General features: G+C 46.1%; 1 protein-coding gene across 4 annotated transcripts in view; it reads left to right on the top strand.

Moving 5' to 3' along the window:
• The window catches only part of AIMP1 (aminoacyl tRNA synthetase complex interacting multifunctional protein 1), an 82,412-nt gene that overhangs the window by 40,330 nt on the left and 25,560 nt on the right, over positions 1-16,522 (top strand). For all 4 annotated transcript variants that reach the window (XM_088479461.1, XM_088479460.1, XM_088479462.1 and 1 more), the window contains one exon: positions 15,168-15,373. In XM_088479461.1, coding sequence (XP_088335587.1) covers positions 15,168-15,373 — 206 coding nt within the window. The remainder of the gene's footprint in view (positions 1-15,167; positions 15,374-16,522) is intronic.

The raw sequence follows: 16,522 nt of genomic DNA, 5'->3' as shown, positions 1-16,522 counted from the left end.
GGAACGATATATTGGGCACGTCATCTAATGTGTACCCGCAATTGCATACTCCCTTGGGTCGCATGCAATATCATGTGATTGGCTGTGCTGCGCGGCCAATCGCATAATATTGCATGCAGGGCTGTGTAGTTTAATGAAGGACGGAACAAGTAATCATTCTGTTTTTCATTACATTTTCCAAGATTGACGGTCGTTTAGTGTGTACCCAGCCTTAGTTTCAATCTTTAGCTGACATTGTGGTTTTCAAATGAGCATACCATCCCTTTCATACACTTGCTTCTTCAGGGTCCATAGGGATCCACAGGGATACCATGGGGAAATGTGGTTGGAGTGATCCAGGCAGCAAACAAGCTTTCAGCTCCCAGAATGCCTCGGGTCGTCCTCTACATATACCCTGGCCAACAGGCACTCAGTTTTGAGTTTGGTGTGGCAGGATTCAGACGCACCTTTTATAAAAGGGGGACTGCTTAGGCAGTCCCAAGCTTTTTCTTTTATGAATTTTTTTTGTCCTTCACATCTATTTTGTTATTTGTGAAGGCAGTCACATTTGCACTTACTTATTAGGTCTAAGGATAAGGGTAAACGGGAAACTGAGGCCCCGGTGCTGGTTTCATGTAAAAGTTGTTTGGTGGGCTTGACCCCTCAGGACTTTATGCAGGATGGTTTGTGTGCTGTTTGTTATAAAGAACCACCTAAACAGTCCACTTTACCAGCCCCTGTACAGGAGCCATCTTGGGTGTCCTCCTTGTCTCCGGTTATGACGCAGCTAGTGGACCGTTTGGCTATTCCCACGCTGCCTCCCTTAATCGGATACCCACAGTAGTTCCAGCCTGCTTTGTTTGTTCCTCTCTACATCCTTCCTGGATGGATGTTTATGCCCACTTAAGTCAGAGTACGGCTCAGTCAGCTGCTGCATTTCAACAAATGTTGCAGGTGAACAGACCGATAGTCACTAAAGCGCCTAAGCGGACGATATAATTTTATCAGTCTGCTCAGAATGTAAATGCAGACGCGTCATCAGAGGAATCAGATTATGCGCTGGGTTCTTCTCCAGGCCCCAGGACCATCCTTCTACAGTGGATGTCCCTTCTTTGGTGAGGGCGGTCAATCAATCCTAAATATACAGGATGATGAGCCAGCCCCTAGACATAAGACTCCAGTGCTTAAACACCAGAAGGTGGTAAAAGCTGAGTTTCCTAAGTCTGAGCAACTCACTGAACTCATGGAAGAAGCATGGAGTAACCCGGTTAAATGGTTCCATGTTACATAAAAATTAGCATCTTTGCATCCTTTCCAACCTACTGAATGTATTAAGTGGGAAGTCCCTCCTACTGTGTATGCTCATGTGACACATTTAATCAGGAGTGCTACATTACCTATACTGTCAGCATCTTCCCTTAGAGATTCTTAAGATGGAAAACTTGAAACCTGCAGTGTTTTCATTGTCTGGAGCTGTTACTCGACCAGCTATGGCCGCGGCTTGGGTGTCCAAGGCTGAAGAATGGACGGGGGCATTAGAAGATATTCTGCCGAATGCTACCAGAGAACAGCTGACCTATATATCCCACATACGGGAAGCAGCCTTTTATTTCAGAGAAGTTGCAATAGATGCTGGTCTCCTGGCTTCTAAAGCATAGGCAGCTTCGGTTGTTGCTTGTAGAGCCCTTTGGTTAAGGTCTTGGAAAGCAGATACCGGATCCGAGAAGGCTCTGGAATCCTTACAAAACAGAAAAACCTTTGCTATCAGCGCTAACAATAATATACTGCAAATCTATGTGTGCAAATAAAACCAAGTAGGATTTTGTAATGATTTGCTCAAAGTATTTAAGCCTGCAGCCCAGTGGCAAGGGATCCCTATTTTTCTGCAGGTCCCTACACTACAATATATGCCCAGCACACCATTACATTGCAGTTAAATGTACTCATCTCCTAGATGCAAAGGGATATGTCTATACAGGGGTTGGCTGTGAGCTGGATGTGAAAGCTGCCATGATAGCACAAGGCAACAAAACAGAAAAGAAATATGCTCGCGCTCAGTTTTACCCATATTATACATGGTACCAGCAGCATGTCAATATTAATGCCATAAATGTATACAAAACAGAAAAACTTTTGTTATCGGCGGTAACAATAATATACTGCAAATCTATGTGTGTGCAGCAAATAAAACCAAGGGGATTTTGTCACGATTTGATCAAAGCATTTAAGCCTTTTTATGGAAACATACTTTTTGAAGCAGAATTGGATAAGATAGTGGCTTCTCTGGCAGCCTCAAAATCTGCAGGTCAGCCATCAACAGCTACATCAAAGTCTAGGCAATCTTCTTTCTACTTCAGGGTCCATAGGGTATCCACAGGATGCCTTGGGTATAGGTGATGACGTCAGGCATCGGGCACCATAGAGTTAAGTTTTCAGTCCTCCCAGGATGCACTAGGGTCCTCCTCCTATACCCCGCCCCCGAGCCAAGACACCTCAGTTTAGTTTGGTGCCCGGCCGGAGTTGGATGCACCTGTTGGAGTGGGGGCTAAGAAGAGCCCCTGAAGTTTTCTTCAAGCAGCTGCGGCTTCACATCTGGAAGTACAGCATGGACAGTCAGTCCTGACGTCCATGCTGTCTTCCTTACACCCCCGTCGGTACCAGAACGCCGGTACTGATCCGGGGATGCTGGTAGACATCTGGGGTCACAGCTAGCGGTGACCCCAGATGTTTAGGACCATGGCCGGAATCAAGGGGGACAGCAAGGTAAGCAGCGGGGTCCCGCAGTGGGTCCCCGCTGAAACACATGGTCCAGAGTCCCCAGGCAGGGGGCTCCCTGGGGACTGGCTGCAGCGTGGAGCCAGGTTCTAACCTGCGCTTCCACTACCCCCCTGGGGCAGTAGGACCGCGGCAGAGCGGTAGCGCTGCAGTGTCCCAGGGGTTAAATGCATGCCAGGGGAGCGCGCCTTCCCTGTCTCACAGCCGGCGCCTCCCCCGCTGCACACAGTCCTCTCTGCACACGCTGACTGGTCCTGTGTCAGCGCTCCTCCCCCAGGCCGGCCTCCTCTCTGCTCCTCGGTGGCCATCTTTGGAAGAAGCATGGTGAGCGCTGCTGGACGCTGAAGAAAGGTGACATCGTGGTCTGGGTCCCCCTGCATACCTCTCCTCCGTTGGATAAGGTCTGTGTATGCAGCGCTGTGTCCTACCAGGCTCTGAGTCTGTGTAGTTGAGGATCAGCGCTGATAGTGCAGGAATTGATTTTTTTGCATTGCATGTGACCTATGCTAGCGTCTGCTGCCTGTACTTTCATTTTCTATCTGTCAGCATTTAACTGTCCCTGTTCTTTCTGCTAAAGCCCTTGCGGTGCGGTGCTTGCAGGGTGGTCTCACACTATACTAACGAGTATCAGTGAGAGGGGTCACATACTTACCATTATGTCTGAAAGTGATTTTCCTCTCCAGCTTTTATGTACTACATGCTAGGTACCTATAGCGGAGGGGGACGGCAGTGCGGAAGGACTATGTCGACGGTGTTATTCGGTGACGCGACCGATTACGGTCACGGCTCCGGTACAGGAGCCGCCCTGGGCTTGTTTTGCCAAAGCGCTTACAACCCTCATGGGCCAGTTAGCTCCGCAGCCTGCCCTCACTCAGATGGGTTTGTCCCAGCAGTCAGTGGTGTCGTCACCCATGCAGGGTTTCCCAAGACAATTGATGGTACCCCACAGTCTCCCTATTTCCCCTCCTCAGGTCTCTCATGAGCCTGCGTGGGTTAATTAGTTAACAATCTCTGTACAGCAGTTGTCAGAAGTGTTACAAGGGGAGTCTGTGATGCGGCTGGTGGCGTCTCTGTCTGCTCCTTATGAGGATGACGACGGGACGTCCGATGATGGGGAGATTCTGGATCTTTCTGACCAGGAAACTTCCTAGAGGAAGCGTGGAAACAGCCAGGCAAACGATATCAGCCTCAAAGGCGTTTAGCAGTGGCGTATCCGTTTGCGGTCAATTATTTTGCAAGTGGGAATCCCCTCCTCAGGTGGATTCTCATTTGACACGCCTTGTCAGTAGTGCCACATTACCCATGCCATCCATGTCCTCCCTTAAGGATGCTACGGACCGCAAGGTGGAGATCTGCCTGAAGTCCGTCTATTCCCTTGCGGGGGGGGGCTGCGCGGCCGGCTATGGCCATTTGCTGGGTTGCCCGAGCTATGGAGCGCTGGGCTGATACGTTGGAGGCGTCCTTCGATTCCGACTGTTCGGCTGAGTTGATCGGCAATCTCCGGGATTCGGCCACTTATATCAATGAAGCGGCCTTGGATGTTAGTACCCTGGCGTCTCGAATTTCTTCGGCAGCTGTGGTTGCGATCCTGATTCCAAAAAGGGTTTGGAGGCGTTGCCTTTTTACGGAGAAGTTCTCTTCGGTCCGGACCTGGACAAAATTGTAGCCACGCTGGCGGCAGCTAAATCGGCATGTCTCCCGACGGCTGCTGTTCCTTCTCGTTCAGGTTCTCCGTCTTTTCGGTCTTATAGGGCCCAGGGTAGGCTTGAGACACAGTCCTTTCCCCGACAGGCTGGCCCCAAGAAATCGGCCAAGCCCCGGAAGCAGGCCTGGAGTACCAGACGTCCGGCCCCTAAGCTAGATGACAAGCCTGCGGCCTGACGGTCCGGGCCTCCCTTTGGGGGATCCCAAAGTGGGAGGCCGCCTGCTGCAGTTCGCCCGGTGTTGGCCGGTCACCACGACAGACACTTGGGTTCTCGAGGTGGTCTCACACGGGTATGCCCTCTCCTTCCGGCACAGACCTCCGGCTCGATTCTTCACCACGGGTCTACCATCAGACCGGAACAAAGCCGCGGAGCTGCGGAAAGTTTTGCACACTATGCTCCAGGCTGGAGTTATAGTGCCTGTTCCATTCTCCCAGAAGGGCCAGGGTTTCTATTCCAATCTCTTTTTGGTGCAGAAACCCAATGGGTCGTTTCATCCGATTCTCAACCTCAAAGCTCTCAACAAATCTTTGCGGGTGCCGAAGTTTCGGATGGAGACCCTACGGTCCATCATTCTGGCGCTGGAACCTGGGGACTACATGGTGTCATTGGACATACAGGACGCTTACCTGCATGTCCCTATTCTTTTGCGCCATCAGCGGTTCCTCAGGTTTGCAATCCGCAGCGACCACTTTCAGTTCCGGGCGTTACCTTTTGGCCTGGCGACAGCACGACGTGTTTTCACCAAGGTCATGGCGGCTTCCCTGCGGCTGCAGGGGGTCCGCATGTTGCCGTACTTGGACGACCTTCTATTAGTGGCAGGATCTCCGGAGCTCCTTCTGCGCCACTTGGACCTGACCATTGCGCTACTGTAACGGCACGGCTGGTTAATAAACTGGCGGAAGTCCACCCTGGTCCCGTCTCAGCGGATTCTGCACCTCAGAGCCTTATTGGACTCGGGACAGCAAAGGATCTTTGTGACGGGGGAAAAGATCTCTGCCTTACAGTCGAGGGTGCGCAGTTGTCTGCAGAGCCGCCGGGTGTCTCTACACTCGGCGATTAGGTTACTGGGCTCCATGGTGTCGGTATTCGACATGGTGGAATATGCCCAGTTTCACTCCAGACCTCTGCAGCACCTGATCCTGTCCAAGTGGAATGGACTGCCTCAGTCTCTAAAATCCCAGACGATAGTGCTCACTCCAGAGGTTCGCCTGTCCCTTGCCTGGTGGTTGCAGACGACCCATCTCAACAAGGGTCGTCCGTTCTGGGTGGCGAATTGGGTCCTGTTGACGACGGACGCCAGTCTTCGGGGCTGGGGAGCAGTTTCGGGTCCACACTTGTTCCAAGGCAGGTGGACTCCGGCAGAAGCAGAGCTTCCCATAAACATCTTGGAACTCCGAGCGGTGTTCAACGCTCTCCAGCAGGCACGTCGGGTTCTCCAAGGTCACCCAGTGCAGGTCCAGTCAGAGAACGCTACCACCGTGGCCTACATAAACCGGCAAGGAGGAACTCGAAGTCGGGCGGCTCTCGTAGAGGTGTCTCGGATCCTGGTATGGGCGGAGCGCAATCTTCCGGCCATATCAGCTGTCTTCATCCCGGGAGTGCTAAACTGGGAGGCGGACTTTCTCAGTCGCCAGGACGTTCATCGGGGAGAATGGTCCCTGCACCCGGACGTTTTTCAACTGCTGGTGGACAGGTGGGGTCTTCCAGAGATCGACCTCATGGCGTCCCGGCACAACAACAAGTGGCCGGTGTACGGGTCTCGCACAAGAGACGAAGGGGCGTCTCTGGTGGATGCTCTGTCCGTCTGGTGGACGTTCCGGTTTGCTTATCTCTTTCCGCAGGTTTCCCTTCTTCCACGGGTAATCCGGAAATTCAAACAGGAAGGAGGGACGCTCCTGTTGATAGCTCCCTCATGGCCCAGACGGCACTGGTTCTCAGACCTTCAGGGTCTGTCCGTGGACAGTCCTCTGCGGTTGCCGCTACGTCCGGACCTTCTGTCACAGGGTCCTTGTCTTCACCCGGACCTGACTTGGCTGTCTTTGACGGCGTGGCTGTTGAGACGGCTATGTTAAGGTCCAGGGGGTTTTCCAGCTCTGTAGTGTGTACCATGCTCAGAGCTCGGAAACCGTCTTCCGCGAGAATATACCATCGCGTGTGGCATACGTTCTTCCAGTGGTGTCGGCCGAGAGGTTATGCACCGCGGGAGTTTCGTCTGTCTCGGGTTCTCGCCTTCCTGCAAGCGGGACTAGACCATGGGCTTCGCCTTGCTTCTTTGAAGGTGCAGGTTTCGGCCCTGTCTGTCTGGTTCCATCGTAGGATTGCTACAATCCCGGATGTGCGCACCTTTATGCAAGGTGTTCTACGCATTCAACCACCCTTTGTTCCACCTGTGGCGCCTTGGCATTTGGCTGTGGTCCTGAGGGCTCTCCAGGGACCGCCGTTTGAACCACTGGGCTCAGTGGATCTTAAATGGCTAACAGCTAAGACTGTTTTCCTTCTGGCCATAGCTTCGGCCAGACGTGTTTCTGATTTAGGTGCTCTTTCTTGTAGACCCCTTTCTTGATTTTTCATGGGAACAGGGCAGTGCTACGCACTCGTCCTGAATTTCTTCCCAAAGTTGTTTCCCAGTTTCATGTTAACGAGGAAATAGTTGTTCCGGCCTTTAACTCACCTGGCCTTTCAGTGGGTGAGGCCACTTTGGATGTTGTGCGGGCCTTAAGGACTTATGTTGACCGCACTTCTTCGTTTAGGAAGTCGGACGCCTTGTTTGTCCTCTATGGCTTCCGTAAAACGGGTTGGCCTGCTTCAAAGCAAACATGCGGCCGGCGGTATTTCATACCCATTCCGTTGACAGGTCATCATACCTTTCAGGGAAGATGGACAAATCAGGAAAGTCACCTGCCCACAAGCATCCTGGAGCTGCCCGCAGTATACAAAGAGCTCATTCTGGCACAGGACCTACTCCAAGACAGGCCGGTCCAGATCCAGTCCGACAACGCGACCACAGTAGCCTATCTCAATCATCAGGGAGGCACGCAAAGTCATGCAGCCATGAGGGAAGTGACAAACATTCTGATATGGGCAGAATGTCATCTTCCGACTATCTCGGCAATATTCATCTTGGGAGTCCTCAACTGGGAAGCAGACTTCCTAAGTCGTCAGGACATACACGACGGAGAGTGGGCTCTCCATCCGAGGTTTTTCAACTTCTGGTAAACAAATGGGGCCCACCAGACGTGGACCTCATGGCCTCACATCACAACCACAAGGTTCCAAGGTACGGTTCCAGTACCAGAAACCCCTCAGCAGCCTTCGTGGACACGCTGGCAGTGAAGTGGGACGTATCTTTTTCCTCCGATTTCCCTCCTCCCAAGGGTCCTCAGGATATTCAAGCAGGAAGGTGGCACATTAATACTGGTAGCTCCTGCTTGCCCCAGGCGCCATTGGTTCACCGACATACGGAATCTATCCATAGACACTCAGTTTCCACTTCCTCTATGGCCGGATCTGTTAGCACAGGGTCCCTGCCTCCACCCAGACCTCCCTCGTCTGTCTTTGACGGCGTGGCTCTTGAGTCTTCCATCTTAAGAGCCAAAGGTTTCTCCAGCTCTGTGAGTCAAACGATGCTAAGGGCATGAAAGCCTTCCTCTGCCCGCATCTATTGCAGAGTTTGGCATTTTTTTGGTCAATGGTGTTCCCACAGAAAATATGACCCTAAGGTTTTTAGGGTTTCCCGGGTACTTGCTTTTCTCCAGGGTGGGTTAGACCTCGGTCTCCGCCTGGCCACTCTGAGAGTACAGATTTCTGCGCTGTCAGTTTGGTTCCAGCAAAAGATTGCTTCTCTGCCAGATGTTAGAATTTTTTTTCAGGGTGTTCTCCGAGTGCAGCCACCCTTTGTCCCACCGGTGGCACCGCGGGATTTGTCTTTGGTTCTCAAGGGGCTACAAGCTCCCCCATTTGAGCCTCTGGACTCAGTGGATTTGAAGTGGTTGACAGCGAAGACACTTTTTCTCTTCTGCACACAGAGTCTCTGATTTGGCAGTGCTCTCTTGTCACTCCCCCTTTTTGATTTTTCACAAGGATTGAGCTGTTCTCCGTACATGGGCGGTTCACCTGCCTATGGTAGTGTCCCGTTTTCATGTCAATGAATAGATTGTGGTTCCAGCTTTTCAATCTTCAGACCTTTCTGTAGGTGAAGCCTCCCTGGATGTGGTTCGTGCTCTCCGTATCTATGTGGATCGTAGAAACTCTTAGAAAATCAGATGCTCTTTTTGTGTTATATGGTTTTCACAAACAAGGCTAGCCAGCTAATAAACAAACTTTGGCTCGATGTTTGTGTATGACTATCTCTCAGGTTTACACGCAGCCTAATCTCCCTGTTCCAAACACGGCGACAGCACATTCTACCCGGTCTGTGAGACCATAGTGGGTGCCAACTGCTTCACTAGCCCCCCATTAGCCACAGTGTCTGTGTATGCAGTGGATCTGCAAAAATATGCACATTTTGCAGATGCCTAGATTTGTATTGAGTCACACAACAGCCAAGCTTCTGTGTACAAAGATGCTGCATTGGTCCCAGATCCTTAGATTATCAGTAACCCTATGGCTGAGCGAAATGGCCGGCGGGATCTGAGACACCAGAGCCATGTTTTCTGCAGTCTGCAATACGCTCCGAAAACAGCAACATGCAAAATGTTTTTGCCGACACTCCCGTTACCTCCCCCAAACGCTCCCTGACGGTAAATCACACTGCGGGAAAATAGTCGCTGCGACTGCCAGCGGTAATGTAACTGCGACTCAGACACATGCACAGACTACAGGTAATTGCTCAATTGCGTAAACATCGGCATAGTGTCCATCTCCAAATCAGGCCCTATGTTTGTGTTAATAGTTAGCTTAGGTTATCCTATAAATTGCTGTTGTTTAATCAAGTCCAGGAGTCTTTTATTTATGTAGATTTTTTTATATTTGGAATGATTATTTGCACCCTATAACTGCTGCCATCGCATACATTTATACAGAACAGCGCAGTAAGAGTTACTGTATCATCTATGCAGTCCACAACAGTTTTTCTAGCACTCCATGGTGATAGGCATTTAAATTTCATCAAGCTAATTCACACTTGGAAGCCATGGTTTCCTCTGGAAAGGAAAACAAAATACCATCTGGAATACATATGTCATAATTAGAAAGTTGCACTCATTGATTGTAATCCAATAAGCCAATTATGAAGCTGAATTTTGTTTTTAACGCCAGCAAGGTTTACTGACTGTGTCTTGTTTGTGGAGTCTTCCAAAAAAGGAAAGAGATGTGCAGCACTACTGCTCTCAGCTCTCAGCAGGGCTTTTTCCCTTCACGCTTTCTAAATAAACTGCAAGACAATAAAAAAAGTTTTACTTGTGTAGAGTTAGATTTCTGCTGGTGAGGCAAAAATAATTTGAAGAACAAAACATTCTACAATTCAGATCTAGCATTTGGTGAGATCTTATTAGGGTTGCTTTGTACATCTGTATTGCTACTTATCTCCCTTACCTTATTTTGAAACCTTTGGCTCTAATATGTTCAATGCAGGGGACTTAAAAGAAAAAAAAATCTAAAACCCACAATGCAAGGATTTGTGTCGCTTTATGGATAGCACTTTTATAATGAGAATACACTTTATTTCTGCTCCCCCAACTACTCGCAAATAATACAATTATTTTTAGAAAGCATTACATGTGTAGCCAATGGTTCATTTTGCATGTCTGGTGATGAGAATATTTTTTACCATTTCAGTTTAGTTTTTTTTGTTACAGTTAAGTAAATATATATTTTAATTGTAAGAATTTATGTAAAGGGTGACATAGTGAAATTAGCCTATTCTCGTGAAAAGCATGCTCTTGGCAGTAGGTGAGAATTGTATTATAAAGGGGAAGTTATAAAGAGTGAGAACTCTTTAATTAAAGGCAGTCGAACCTAAACAATTGGCCTATTTGTGACAAGTACTGCGGACTTTATACACCAGATATAGAGCTCGATTCATACGCGTTCACTCGTTCTCAGAGTATGCAAATTTGGCCAAGTGACGGCAAGGCAGGCGAACGCACAGCGAGGCATAAGCACGCCCACTATGTCTTGGCGTGCAATCGCTTTGTGTATGCAGACGTCCATCAGCCTGTCTTAAGACGCCCACTTGCGCATATCATCTCCAGGAAGTTATGCAACCATCGGTACATCGCGTACCATCGGGAGCATTCGCAGCGCTTGAGGTTGACTATACCCTACCGCAAGCTCTGCGAGCAGCTCAGTGTAAAATTCAGCCAGCTGATGTGTACTATGACGCTACCTGTTAATTATGCACGCCTCTGAAACGATGTTAAGATGCTCGGACACGCCTGCGTTCTCGCCTCCACTCCTCCGTTTTCATAGACCAACCCCTGTCACCACCCACAAACGGCATGTACTGTCACTCATTCTGGCATGGCGTCTTTAGAAAAGGAGCGATCACTTTGCGATTGCATTGACTAGTACGCGTGCGTGCATGCGATGCATGCGCACAATGCGAACCATCAGCAGCTTTGAGCGAACGCTTTTTAGCGACCGGGCCTGAATCAGGCCCATAGTTCTATGTTAATCCTTGTAACAGTATCAGCCCCTAAACTATTGTGTTCTAATAGGATTGTTACACTTTATTAAAATTGATGGGAGAGTTCTGTAGGAAGATAAGCTCTTATTAGGAGGAATAAAATTTGTTGCACCTCTGTTGAATGGTCAGCTCTGCAAGCTGAGTTACGTCATATGAACTAAGCAATGTCTTAAAGCGCACATCCACTTCCCGATATTAATGAGCGATTGCACAATTACGACATCATAATCGTGCAATCGCTCATTAATTGTGCACAATTCAGGCACGCCAATGTTGGAAATGACCAGCGATGCGCGCTCCCGTACAGTGTGCCTAATACAGTGTGCATATACATTACCATACTCCATGCTTTTAAACCAATAAGGAAGGGTGCTAGTCCAGAATGAGGGCGTCTCTTTTCCCTCAGAAGTGCAATAAAGCACATTAAATGGAGTATATGGGAAAGATTTCTGGACTGCACAACCTGACTCTATATATGTAATGGGAGGTGCTACCTGATGAGACTAATTGCAGGCACAGAAACAGACAAATCTCAGGTGCACAGCTCCAAATTATTAATAATATATATAAATGCAATACAATTTTGCAGTCAATAGAGGTTTTTAGCATAATCATGGCCAAGGTTATGGTAATGTTTCAAAGCATGGAGTATGGTAATGTATATGCACACTGTATTAGGCACAATTCTAGTCCTTCAAGTTATATACTGTAGTGCAACTTTGGTTAATTTTTGGGGTGTGGGTCCCCCTGGATTGCGTTGGTTAATTTGTCTCAGGGCACCGCATTATAACACATTTTCCTTTATAACACATTTTAACCATTCACTGTGTGTGTTTAATATATATGTACTTCACTTTTTATTTTCATTCTTTATATGCAGCTGCTCCTAACTATCTCTTTACACTGCACTTTTCTTACTATGGTGGTGCCCTGGGGCGGCTTGGCTGGGCCAGTTTTGGGGGGTCCTGCGCTCTGGATTTGAACCCTAGTATGTTAGGGACCTACCCGAAAGAGGTTACCTGGATATGGTGGGTAGCCCCATAACCTTGGCCGTGATTATGCTAAAAACCTCTATTGATTGCAAAATTTTATTGCATTTATATATATTATTAATAATTTGGTCTTATGCATCTGAGATTTGTCTGTTTCTGTGCCTGCAATTAGTCTCATCAGGTAGCACCTCCTATTATATATATATATATATATATATATATGTCAGGTTGTGCAGTCCAGAAATCTTTCCCAAAATAGAAATGTTTACATATTACAAGAAAACAACACACAACAACTCACAAATGGGGGACAGTCTGGATACCGGAGTGGAGACAAATTCAGAAACATGAATATGAAACAACTGAGCTTTGGAAAAATGAAGTAATTTTGTTTCATAAATATTACATTTTGTGACTGATTCTGAGTTGGAAGCAAAGCACAAAAAAAGCAAGTAACGTTACACCTGGAGAAACCATGTTGTACTGCAAAGGGTGCAAATACTTTTATTGTTCTTTCATGCAGGGTACATACTGTTGCAGGTAGACCACAAATATTGGGCAGTTTTATTTTTACACTGCAATTTAGGTTTGAGTTAGGACACACTCCTACCTAATCTAACTCTATCTGCACATGTTACATCTGCCCCACCTGCAGTGCTGCATGATTTTGCCAAGGTGCACAGTTACATTGCTTTGCTCCCAACTCAAAATCAGGCCCTTTATCTCTATTTTCAACACACCCTGGCCTAGACCAGTAATTGAATGATAATTACCAAGGCCGGATGTACTGCCCTCTAACCTACAACAGGGCTGCAGTTTACACTTGGCCTCTGTAATAAGTTACATTTAATCAAAGAAAGTGACACCATATTACATATGAGCAGACATTTATAATAAATGTAATGTAAGAAAAACAAGTGTTACACCCTGTAAAAGAAAAAAAATCAGACAGCTAAATATTCTGTCTGAGTGACTAGATTTACTTCCAGCTTTAGAAATGTAGATGCAAGGCTGGAATCTGCTACATCACTTGTTATTACCTACAGGCTGTAGATGAAGCATCAGGGACATAAAACAGAGATGTATTGCTGGGGCAGACATGGTACAAAGGAGCTGACGTTTGGCAGGCTACATGTGGCCTCAGACTTACTGTTGCCCATTGCTGAGCTACACAATCGCTAATGTAGTTTTCCTTTTGTTCTTGTGAGTAGAAGTGGCCACATGTAAGATTTTCTATAGGAGCTGTATGTGAATTTCGTAGCGTCTTGAATAACTTGTTTATTCCTTCCTGGCCCCACAAATACGGCTATGAAGTTCTGCCTCTATAATCAAATAACATCATTGGGTCATAGTGGCAACCACCGTGCTAGCAATGTGGTTTTAATATTATTCTTTGATTTACCTTTTGTTGTTTGTAAAATTGATTATGACATAGCCCTGCGCTTTCTTAGCTGATTGTTACCGGTACTATTTCAAAAGCACAAAGTCAACAACAAACTGTTCCCCTTACTATAACATAGCACACTCTCTGGATGTATTGAATTACCCATATTCCTGCAGTACTGTACCAGGACCGTCATTACATGGCTCCGCTGCCTAACACACATTACTGCAATTGCTAGTTTTAAGCTTTACTGTGCAGTGCAGGCTGCCTCTTTAAACTCTGGGGATGTAGCAGTGTTTTTCCATTGATAGTAATGGGGGATTTTAATGGTCATGTCTGGCACTTGTAATGCCTTTGCACACCACCAGAATAAAGCTCAGTAAATCCCTCTATATGCCAGAGAGCCTTGAAGTTGTTCATACTAGTGGGTCATATCTCTTGTAATGAGATCCAACTATGCCTTAAATATCCACCTCTCTCATTTCCTGGCTTGAGTCTGATTTTGAGAAATGGTTAAACTGGGTCCGCCTTGGCTGTACAGGCACATCCCTGAACTTTTGACATATTGTGTCATGACTTGATTAGCCGAGAGATCTGCAGTGTTCTCTTCATTCCTTTTCTCAAGAAGTAGAATAATCTATTTTGCTAATCAATTTTTAGGAGGAATTGAGTGAGACCTGAAATAAATGTAGATCCCCCTGTCCAACTCGTACTCCAAAGGTTCTTTAAATCCAGTTTTTTTTTTTGTTTGTTTTAATACATTCTGGAGGCCGTTAGTGTCTCTGGCTCATTCAAAATAGAAGGCTTACCTCAAGGGTATTCGGTTTCATTTCCAGATATTGGATGGCGACCAGCTAAGCTTTGTTCTTTTATCAATTTGCTTTATTCCCCTCTAATTACATTTGACGCTTGTGTTGGATACTAGCACAGCACACGCAGAAAGAGAGGCTTAACTAGAAATATCCTGAGCAATTGCTTGTCATGCGACTAGACATTTTATTTTAACTTGTGCTCTCCATATCAGTGCTTGCATAGTCTGTCTTAAATGGATAGGGTAGGAGGATTGATTTCAAGCAATAGTTTAAATAAAGCTGTAGGAGAGTGTTCCCACTTTATTTGGCATAAGGTGCTTCCAAAAATCTATTTGGGGACATTTAATAAATACTGGCGCACGAGCAAGTGGGAAAAAAAAAAGAAAAACTCATTAAGCAGATTTTGTTCATTTTCTAGAACAGTTTATAAAGAAATGCAAACATCTGATTGCCAAGGGGCACTGCAACTTTCATGAACGTTTCTGCAGAGATTTAACATGTTAAGTGCACAATTTATTTAAGTTAATAAAATATGTGGACAAGTAAAAAAACATGCTCTTGTCTTGCTACGTTAATTGACATTTATTAATGTGCTTTTTTCCCCAGGAAGTTACGAACACCCTCAAACCTAGAAAACTTCTTTATTGTAGTTTGGTGTCTGTTGTAAAGCCCAGTATTCTGTAAACCAAAAATGAATTATTGTTGCTTCATCTGGCATTTTCCACGGTCAGTCCAGGATCTCATTCTACCTGAATAACAACCCGTCCTTAAAATTCTAATTCTTATTTTATCAGCATTAGCCATTTGTACAGTGAATATGTAACATTGGGCAGAGGAAGAATACTATTTGTTGGTCTCAAGTAGAGTACATAACTTCTTCTCATGTGGTTTCAGGAGAGAAGAAAGAGAAGAGATCGGCTGCAGTGGTTGATGACTCCAGACCTGTCGATGTCTCTCGCTTGGACATGCGTGTGGGCTGTATCATCTCAGCCAAGAAACACCCAGATGCAGACTCCCTGTATGTAGAAGAAGTAGACGTAGGAGAAGCCACACCAAGGACTGTTGTCAGTGGCCTTGTGAAGCATATTCCAATTGAACAGGTATATGGCACTATAGTCTGGTATTTACATACAACACCAATATTTTATTTTTCTTTTACTTTAAAGCAGTTGCCAGTTTTAAATTTAGCAAACTGTATTTCATTTGGTTAGACTGCGGGGAAGGGTTAGAATACTTATCTGCATGCGTCAGGATTACACTGCTGGGACTCTGACCGGCAGCATTATTAGCGCAGAGGTCGCGTAACCAACCCCATATAACTATTGTATCTTGTTTGATATTTAAAAGGAAGATATATTTGATTGTGTGGGTTGGGCAAAAGTCAGATCACATGGCTATCCTGACTTGTCCTTACTCATGCAGTTTCTTAGTTCTCTGCTTATTGGTTCAGAACCTGCCTTCAGGGAAGAGCACAGAATGCCATTTTGAATGGACTCTTTCATGCGGACTACTGATAAGTGGCAGAACAAAACTTGTTTAGAAAAGTGACCGCGTTGACATTTTCAGAATAAAAAGCCCAAAGTTATGTTATGTACAGTTTGCAAAGTGCCGTTTACTTAATTACACCTTACTTTTTTATTGATGTCTCTGGTTCCCTTGGTCCTCTTCTGCCTTGGAAATGTACAGAGTATTATTTATTTAATGGCATTTGCTGCTTGTTGCCTAGTAATGCTTGCAGCTAGAATCTGTTACAAACGCTGCCTAACACATCTGCTCCGGCATTCCTCCTAACCTACTTTAATCAAGTGCTGAGTACTGAGCAACTTAAGTCCTGTTTTATTTGTAGAATAGAGAAAATGTGATGGGAGTTAGCTTCAACATAGAATCTTTATTACGTTACTAAAATAACTCCAAGTTAATTTACTGCAGCACATTCCATAATGTGAAATACATTTTTCTTGGCTATATCTAGCTCTGTTCTAAGTACATTTCCATTATATTTTGTGCTCCGTCTCACGTGTGGTCCTCAAACAAATCCCATTTTTAATATAAAAATTTTTTCCTTCTTCTAGTGAGCAATCACCCTTAATACTTCTGTGATTAATTAGACACTTAATGCAAATAGATAATAAATGCATTTGAAATTGTAGGCTTTTCATTAGTTTAATTTTTATTTTGTAGTAACTGATTAGAATAGGTAATTGATGTAGTTTAATTTAATTGACTGTTATTTGCATATACAGATATGA

Source organism: Taudactylus pleione, unplaced genomic scaffold (assembly GCF_031769625.1).
Source record: "Taudactylus pleione unplaced genomic scaffold, aTauple2 ptg000236l, whole genome shotgun sequence".
Taxonomy (NCBI): Eukaryota; Metazoa; Chordata; class Amphibia; order Anura; family Myobatrachidae; genus Taudactylus; species Taudactylus pleione.
This window is presented reverse-complemented; position numbering and strand designations above follow the sequence as displayed.